The sequence below is a fragment of the Triticum urartu genome, chromosome 2, assembly GCF_003073215.2.
Source record: "Triticum urartu cultivar G1812 chromosome 2, Tu2.1, whole genome shotgun sequence".
Classification (NCBI taxonomy): Eukaryota; Viridiplantae; Streptophyta; class Magnoliopsida; order Poales; family Poaceae; genus Triticum; species Triticum urartu.
The window spans coordinates 400187220-400196306 of record NC_053023.1 but is presented as its reverse complement, the minus strand read 5'-3'; the positions used below and the strand labels follow the sequence as shown (position 1 = coordinate 400196306).

Sequence of the window (9087 nt, the reverse complement as noted above, 5' to 3'; positions counted from 1 at the left end):
ACAAAAATATGAGTACTTATAAACACGGCACACTTTAGTCGATTATTCGGCCAAAGCGCCACGTGCACCGATGAACAGTAAATGCAGAAGGAAAAACTTTTTCTTTTCCCTCAAAGATGCTCTAGTGTGAGAGTGCCATGTGCACTGGATGAACAGTAAATTAAAAAAATTGGCATTTTTTGGCATAGAAGATGCTTAGGTGCGTTAGGGTGTGCAAATTTTCATGGCAAAATGACATTGAAGGAAGTCTCGACAAAAAAAAATCTGCTCCAAACAGTGTTTTTTTAAGTTTCTCTCACAAATTTTTTTCTCAAGAGCTCCTCAAATGTCATTTCGCCACAAAATTTTCCACATTCAAGCATCTCTGATGCCAAAAATATCAGATTATTTTGAATTCTTTTGCTATTTTATTTGAATTTACTGTTCATGATCTGCACCTGGGCACCGAATAACGGACAACTGACAACTTCTTTTTTTTTGTTTCTAAATGAACAACATTCACACATAGCCCATCCAATATTCAACAACACTTTTGGCAGCAGAGACGAATGTACGTTTGCGAATTTCTATTTTCTCCTTCACTCGTCTTCGTCGTCGCTTTCAAAAACAACGCCCTTCCGGCGATGAACAGTCGCAGCCTGTTTCCTCGGCGGGGAATCCTCGTCCGAGTCCACCTCCCTGCGCCTTTGGCTCCCGCCCACTGCTGACTCTCTCTTCCGCTTTGGTTCCTGCACAACCAGTTCCAGTTTGATTAACATTATTACCATCTTTCCTCCATTGAGTAGTCAGACGGCCATGACTGAATGACAGGTTAAATGGAAATCATGGTCTTCCTTCTGTTCTGGTTACCATCTCACTCTCAGATCAACGCGGCAGCAGAGCGAAAGAAAATTATCTACAAAGTCTGACATCTAAAATTTCAATTCAAATTGGTGACCGTATTCCTAATGTCAGAGTTACAAGCAATCTTGTGTTTGCCTGCTATTGAACTACCTAATTCTTTACCGTGTATGCCAGGTAAGAGGACCTGACTCTTGCTAAATTGGATGGTTACTGCAGTTTACCACACTACCTACTTTGTAAAAGGAAAACTGGAGTTTGAGGCAGTGGCATCTTACCTGGATTCCTTCATCTGACATAGGCTCCGGGTCTTCCTCATATTCATCCTCCTCGTCCAGCTCTTCCCTTCCACCGGTGGGCGAGTGCTCAATGTCCTCGCCTTCAGTTTCATACTCTGACTCCTCCCTTTCACTCTCAGAGTACTCCTGGCGTCTCGCCGAGCGAGAAGGAGGGAAGGATGGTTTGCGAGGAACACCTCTGCTCATATTCGACTGAGAATGTGCACAGAATACATGTAAGCATTGACAGTAATAAATTTGTTCAAATGAGAATGCATCTTTGCCCAGTTATCCACCTTCTTTGCGTTAATTATACGCCTTTCACCTAGTGCTTCAGCCTCCAAGTCATCCTCAAAACGACCACGAGATGCCATTCGCCGAGAGCTGTAGTGGTTGTCAGTCTCCTCATCCTGCCAAAAGTATATGTTCAATGAATTCTTGCCACATTCCGCTACTACCCGGAAGAGCGGAGCTAGTAACACGCAAGAACAACATTCATGTCCCAAGACACAGTAGTCACCCACAGCCCACAAATACAACCTCACTTATTGTCATGTTCAATCTAAGAAAAAGTTATCCAGGCAAGTAAATCAGCACAGCACTTCATACTCTCTAGTCTTACAAAAACAGCTACTGAGCATGTATCTCCAGATCCCATGGCAACATGACACTATCAGAATAAAATTACCCACCTAGGCAAGAATTGCATATGTACACTCAAGAAGGTAACCCAAAGAGTTGGAGTAAACTAGGGAAGCATGAAATGAATTTCATACAGAACTAAACTTCCCATAGTATGACCTAGAGTAAGCTTTAATAAGTTCACACTAGATCTGTGATTAAAATATAAAAGAAATATACAGTTAGATCTAAATGATTGGTGATTGTTAAATGACATTTACTAGTGTAGATCAAGAGAAACTGTGCTTACACTGTATATCATTTATTCCTAAAACTAACACTGTAATATACCAGAATAGCTAGTTGTACCATAATCTTCTTAATTGGCAAAAGGCAGGGAAACAACAACCCACCTCATCTAATGCATCTTCCAAAAACCCTGGAGAAAGCTGCCTTCTTTGCCTGGCAGGTTGTGTGTATTTGCGGTTCACCTTTTCTCGTTTGCGTTGAAGAATTGAATGAGCTCTAATACTTTGGCCCTCAGCCTGCATAATTACTATGTCAGTGAAAAAGGAAAAACTTTGCTGAAAATGCATACAAAATCGGTTTTGGTGGGGGAAAACGGAAAAAGAGGTCAGCAATAAACACGATTAATATGCCTCCAGAATGGGACAAGAATCACAATTTATTGTTGCACCTTCATAAATGGCAACTTCACTTGATTTGATGTTTGGAGTGTTGGCTGTACTGTGTCACACTGAACGCTATGGACAATTCAGGGTGTTCAATACTTCAAATACAGTCAGACTCAACCTGTTGAATCCATTACTCATTTTCTCTTCGTACTGGTTTCGCCAACGTGGTTGGGGCTAGTTAAGGAAATGAACTACGGCCATATTCATCGGTTTCCATAGCTTGTATCCAAACCGGGTTGAGAACCCCTAACCATAATCATCAGATTACATCGAATCATGAGTACAAGAACTTCTAGACCCTACCCTTAGATTAGGTAGGCTAGGCTGACACTTACTGAATGGAACAAGAAACACAGAGAAGAACTTCTGAACCAGTCAAGCTCAAACTCTACAAAACAAAACGGGTTTATTAATGTTGACTTATGTGTTGGTATGTATGCAATGGCAGAGCTTCAGACCAAACTAAGTGGGGGGGGGGGGGGGGGGGGGGGGCAACATTGATTAATAGATGACTTAGGCAATACATTTAAAGGTCAATTTTCTCATGTGTCTGCAACGGATTCATGAAAGCAAGGGGTTTCGTGTGTCAAATGGTTGTTTAGAGGAGTGAGTACAAATTTCTACAGGTTTCTGATCTTAGAACTCATACTCCCATTAGTTTCATGGCTACAGAAACGGGGAAACACAAATAAAACTGTCGGACTCGTCCAATGTTCTGAGAAGGGAAGCTGCTAAGGGATGACCGAACGTCCAATAGGGTTTATCCACAACCAGCAAGTACCGTGATCCAGCAGGGAGGGAAAGCAGGAATTTGAAGATCAAGCAGAGAGAGGACAAGCAGAGCAAAGGGCCGGGCTGGGCTGGATTCTGTTCTTCTGGTGAAACAACCACCCATTTTTTGTTCTCTGATAATGGGGAACATTGTATTTGTAGGCTTAATATGGTAAAAACATGCTCTTCATGAGGTTCCCAGCACCAGCATGAAGCGCTGCAGACCCTACTAGGAAGTAGTAATTCAACTATCTTAGGGAAAAAGAAACATACATGTGGAGAACATGGCAAGCCCCTATGGCTATCAGCCTATCAGTAAGAGAGATACATGGAAAGTGGACATGTAACAAGACACTAGTGTTTTTATATCTGACATAGGAGCCTTAGCTTAAGCAGCTAAGTTCGGCAAACACAAATCATGGACAAGTCAATGAGCATATTCAACCACAGGACTAAACAGTGGAGTTTTGGTTACCCTTTCTTTTTCCTGCTTCACTCTCTCAGGATCCTTAGCATCATACCACTTTTGCATCTTAACAGTTTTCTTATTCTGAGAATCAACAAGAGCGGTTAATAAACGATGTGACTTTGAAGACAAGGAAGATGGCATAAATCTCATTTTCTGTAGAAGTCTTCCTTGTGATTGTAGAACTCCCTGCATTATGATTCAAAATTAATCAGGCCAGTGAAACTTATTGTGGATGATGTTGAGAGTATAGATGAACAAAGAGGCGGTACGAAATGCAATTGGAAAGCAGACAAGAAATAGTTTACCTTCCCACTCCTCAGAAACAGATGGGACTGATCATGATTTGCTTCATGTACGGATATATCAAGAACTTCATTACCAATCAGCAGCTGCATGGTTCCATCTTTCCATTTGACAAAGCGTGCATTACTTTCAACCTGCAAGAAATCAATGTGCAAAGCTTCAATTATCGGCGGGGAAAACAAATCTCAGTAATACAGCAGCAAAACATCGCAGACTAAAATGCATCACGTGCATAGGTCTTCAAGGTGGAGGGAAAAGATAGCTGCAAGGAAAACAGGAACATCGCCAAATTGAAAGAACATAGAAGATCAATGAAACCATCATGATGTCATAAGTAGAGTAGTGACATAATCTAGATAGGAATGCCATATCAACTGAGAGAGAATTTGAAAATATGGCAATGTAAACATAAGTTTGTAACTGACTGTAACACCAAATGATTTCATAATACTACATTGCTGCATGAAAAATGTTCCACTTACTGATGTAGTGCCATCAGAATTCTTGACAGTTCTCCACCGCACAATATTGTCCTCCAGTCGTATTTTTTTCTTGGTCCCAGATTCATCTGTAACGTAAACATCTTCTTCCACATATGTTTTGGGATCAAAAGGCCTCGGATCAATCCCCATTATGTTTGATACCTTGATCACGTTCATCTACAAGATAAGAAATCATTAGGTAACAAAACCCTGCCTGAATAGCTGCAGAAGTGCAAACCTATTCAGCATGGCTCCTAACATTCTGTCATTCTTACCAAAGCCCATAGAACATGAGATGACCTAGGATAAGGATATGTATCTAGACCAAAATGTTTTCACCATCAAGTACAAGAATGTTGTTCATCAATCATCACACACGAGTTATTTCCTCCAACAATGTTGCTCATCAATCATCACAGCACGAGTTATTTCCTTGTCATTTTATTATACCGGGCAGGTGTATACCAGGTGTAAAACAAAACATCACCCGTTAGACTATTAAGGAGTAACAGATAGCAAAGAATAATAAAGAATGATGTGCATGTACACCATGCACAACAGAAAAAGGCATGCAACGTTAAAATAAAATTGTTGGATGGATGTGATAAAGCAAATAGGCTGAGCTTAAGAGAACAGGCTTATATATAGACAAGATAATATCGCTATTAGACTTCAAAAGCCAAGAGACTGCTGTCTAAAGATATCAAACAGTAATCAACCATCAAATGATAAACCACATGCACCAGTACTCAACCATATCATCAGAAAAAAAGAGAACAGAGACTGAAAGGCATCCCTCGCAGAGAGGGAGAGAGAGACTGAAAGGCAAGATTTAAATGTGTAGTTAACTCACTCTGTCCGGTCGTGCTGGTGGCTGCTGACGTGGAACCACCAAGTTCAACGGTGGACCAACTGGCTTCTCTTTTGTTTTTGGCTCATGGTTGTCATCTGAATCATATCGTATATCATCATCAGCTACGACGTCATCTGGCTGCAAGTCTTTCTCATATTGCAATTCATCCTCCATAGGCTACAGAAGAAGAGAACAAGGGAAATTTATTGTGTGCCTAGAGATGAAAAGGCTTTAAATAACAAGATAATGTGTAATAGATGGGAAAAATTATCAAACCTGATTGGAAGCACAGATCAATATTCATGCAGAACAAATGCAAGAAACGCAGAAGGTTTAAGTTGTTCGCATGACTACTTAGTTAAGCTAAGATTTATTTAGGGAAGCGCAAAATGGCAAATACAAGGGTAAAATGAGATAAAAGACCACCATATTCGCCACTGTTCTGTGTCGATAAAAAAAACTCAGTTACACTAACATGTACCGCATTATCCTTATCATCCAGTAAGCAACTACGCATTGCTGTCTAGACTCATAACTGTGACTAAGATCGCTTCTGGAGATCTGGAATTTCTATATTTTACTGAATAAACAGAAAAGGAAGAATTCGGGATTTGAATCTTACATTGGAATCTTCGTCAATTTCATCCGGGGCATGATAAGGAGCAGGTTCATCTTCATCACTATCACCAAACACATCACGGACAACTTCATGATCTCTCTCTTCCTCCATCGGCGAGCTGCACAATGAGATTGTGATTCTTATGAGTCACTACACTATTAGGAAGGATCTATATAAGAGAAGAATATGAATGCACTGCCGAAATAATGAATCATTTAGTCAACCATGCAACAAATTACTTAGTAATGTCAGGTCTAGCAAGCATAAAACACATAATATTTAACAAAGTAGCATTCTAGTTTTCCTTGCCTTGGTTTCCTTTGAGGAGCTTCCTCATCTTCAGGAGCTTGACCAGCATAATAATTATCTTCAGACCCCTCAGATTCAGAGGCAACAACTTCCCTTCTTCTACTGGGAACCGCCTGCTGCTCGTAGCCATCTTCTTCACTGTCCATGCCTCTTGCGTCAGTTTGCATCACCCCATCACTCAGTTCTCTTTCTGGTGAGCTCTGAACCTTTTCCGGGTCACTTTCTCCTTGATCAAGATCAGCAGGATGGGCCTCTGTTTCACTTTCCTCTTCCATTCCAAGTTGGCCCTCACTCTCACCTTCTCCTTCCGCTTCTCCTTCCCCACCATTCTCTGCCTCACCCTCCCCTTCTTCCTGGATAAACATATCACATATCAGTAAGAAAATGTCACATCAGATAGCTTAACCAATGTCGACGCAGAATTAGGGATATGAGGAAATCTACAAGAGCATATCTTTAACTCTTTAGCAAGACCAACATTCCAGTTTTAAAGATCATTTTAAAAGTAACAGTCATCGTTGTTCCAATCACTTGCTAGTTGCTATACAAAATTTCCAGGATATACAGAGATTGCATCACACAACAATCAGCAAGCTGGCGCATGCACGCGCCTACAATTCTCCACCTCGCCTAAAATTACGAATTTCTACTTCAAAATGTTTCAGTTAGATTTCCCAGGATCAATTAAAAACATAAGCCCACAATTTCTCGAGCAATTTTGGGCCCGGTCTCGAGGCTTCGAATCGACAGCTCCCCAAAGAGAAAACTAAGCCCTAGCCCAGGATGGGGATTGAGGGAGTAGAGCAGGGGAGATCAATCACGGCGAGAAGGGGACTGGATGTGTGTTACCGAGTGGTAGGCGTCGTGGGCAGGGCCGTGGCTGCGTCCCTCGTCTTCTTCCTCCTCGTCCTCCTCTTGGTCCAGAACTTGGCGATGGCGCTGCATCTGCTGTGGCGGCCCCTGGTCGTCATCGTCGGCGACCTCGATGGGGTCGTCCTCCTCTTCGTCCTCAGACTGGTCGCCGAAGAGGTTCTGCATCATCTGGTTGCGCGTCTCCTCCTCGACATCCCTCTCCCGGTCACCGCCCGCCATCGCCGCCGCCGCTGCTTTCCGCTCCTGTTTGGGTTTCTTCAGTTTCCGCTCCGAGGTGAATTTATGCGTGGGTCGCGTGGCGTTCGAGCCACTGAAGAAAATTGCGTGGGAGACGGCTTTTTTTTTAGGGTTGCGTGGGAGACAGCTATAGATCCAACTATAGGACCCACATGCAATCGACTTCCGGGGAATTTTTCTTTCAAAGAGTTTTTTTCTTTCTTTTTTAGGAAATTTTCAAACAGTATTTATAATGGGAAAAGCTTACCTTCAACCGACAGATCGGGGGCGAACGTCTGCCGGCTCCGTATCCGTCAGATTGAATGTTGATCAGACGGTTAAGAGCATCCCCACATCGTCTTCTTCCCTGCGATTCTAATCTCTTTCTCTTGCATCTCTTTTCTTCTGCGGCAGATCAGGCGAGGCGTTGGAAAACCGGCCGCCGCGGCCGCTCATGCCAGGCAACCGGCCGCCCCGCCGCTCACAGCTCTCCTGCCCCTGCATCTAGATTGGGATCGCCGAGCCACCCACTGTCGTCAGCGGCAGTTCCTAAGATCCGCGTGGTTCGAACGGTGCTCCAGCGGCGCGCGGCGAGTGCACGGCCTCTCCGTCGGCGGCGGCGGCGGTGTCGGAGGAGCCCTCCCTGCTTGATCCGCCCCAGCCCATGCGCAGCGTGTTTACAAGCTTTGCCACGTTGTTGATGTTTCTGAAACAACAACGTTGTTGCGGAACGACGACAACAAAGACTCCGCGATGCAGCCAGAGATGTTGTTGCAATTTTTGTAGCAAGGGTCTTGTTACACAAAATTAGGCGCGACATGAGATGTCTTTTCAATTTTTGCAACAAGGGTCTTGTTGCAGAAACTTAGAGAATAAAAATTTTGCAACAAGGGACTTGTTGCGGAAAATTAGAGAAAAGGAGTTTTCGCAACAAAGCATTTGTTGCAGGGAATTAGAGATGATAAAGTTTCGCAACAGAGCTCTTGTTGCAGGAAATTAGATAATAGGAGGTTTCGCAACTAAAGTAGCTCCTACACGCCGGCGGCGGACTGATTTTGCGGTGGGTTGGCGGGGGCGGCGCGCGGGGCGCGGCTTAGTCGGGGTCAGGTCAATACTGTCTTATTTCTGCAATAGAGCGTTTGTTGCGGAAAATAACGAATGAGCATGCAGGGCGCGGACACCGAATCAGACGGTTATCAGCTCGGGTATCCAATGGCCGTCGAGGCGACGGATAAAATCTAAACATCGGCCGACGGACGCCTAGCAGCGCAGCGCTGCGCGTCTACCGGTAGACGTCTAGTAAACTTCCACCACCTCGACAGCCGTCGGATCTCTGCGCGCGAGCCGTCCAATCTAACTCCTCGCACGCGCCTTCTCGCCTTCTCGACACACTAATTCCTGAAACAACAAACCAGATGCAGAAACAACGACCGCATTGCAGAAACAATCCTGAAATAATGATCGTGTTGCAGAAACAATTCCTGAAACAACGGCCGCGTTGCAGAAGTAATTCCTGAAACAACGTGTAGCGACCAGACCTCAAACAGTCTGATCTCTGTGCTCCGGTATCATCCCTGGATCAGTAATGCTGACACCACACAGTACTCGGAGGATTTATAGCAGAGTAGCAATCACACACTTATTACAGCGAGTGTCTCAAAAGAGAACTTATTACAATAAATATGGCTTAAGGCCATCTAATAACGATAACAGCGGAAGGCTTGGAAGATAAATGAGTCCATCAACTCCAACGGCATC

General features: G+C 43.6%; 1 protein-coding gene across 2 annotated transcripts; it reads right to left on the bottom strand.

The window, feature by feature from the left end:
* Window positions 1–384: 384 nt before the first annotated feature.
* On the bottom strand, window positions 385–7435 carry LOC125537526 (protein LEO1 homolog). Of its 2 annotated transcripts, XM_048700842.1 has the most exons (12): window positions 7090–7435; window positions 6241–6593; window positions 6094–6100; window positions 5935–6045; window positions 5313–5489; window positions 4460–4636; window positions 3980–4111; window positions 3681–3860; window positions 2153–2284; window positions 1415–1528; window positions 1119–1331; window positions 385–728 (listed from the first exon to the last, which is right to left on the bottom strand). In XM_048700842.1, the coding sequence occupies exons 1-12, from the start codon at window positions 7330–7332 to the stop codon at window positions 579–581; spliced, it is 1989 nt and encodes a 662-aa protein (XP_048556799.1). In that variant the 5' UTR covers window positions 7333–7435; the 3' UTR covers window positions 385–578. The 2 variants fall into 2 exon arrangements, with proteins under 2 accessions (XP_048556799.1, XP_048556800.1); XM_048700843.1 differs by lacking the exon at window positions 6094–6100 and having other exon boundaries at window positions 5935–6049; window positions 7090–7434.
* Between the last annotated feature and the right edge of the window lie 1652 nt (window positions 7436–9087).

Coding starts and splice junctions, on each gene's coding strand:
- LOC125537526 (XM_048700842.1), bottom strand. CDS start 7,332: ATGGCGGGCGGTGACCGGGAGAGGGATGTCGAGGAGGAGACGCGCAAC. Junction 5,490..5,934: donor AAATTGACGAAGATTCCAAT/GTAAGATTCAAA, acceptor CTTCTTCTGTAG/CCTATGGAGGATGAATTGCA. Junction 1,529..2,152: donor TGGAAGATGCATTAGATGAG/GTGGGTTGTTGT, acceptor TACTTTTGGCAG/GATGAGGAGACTGACAACCA.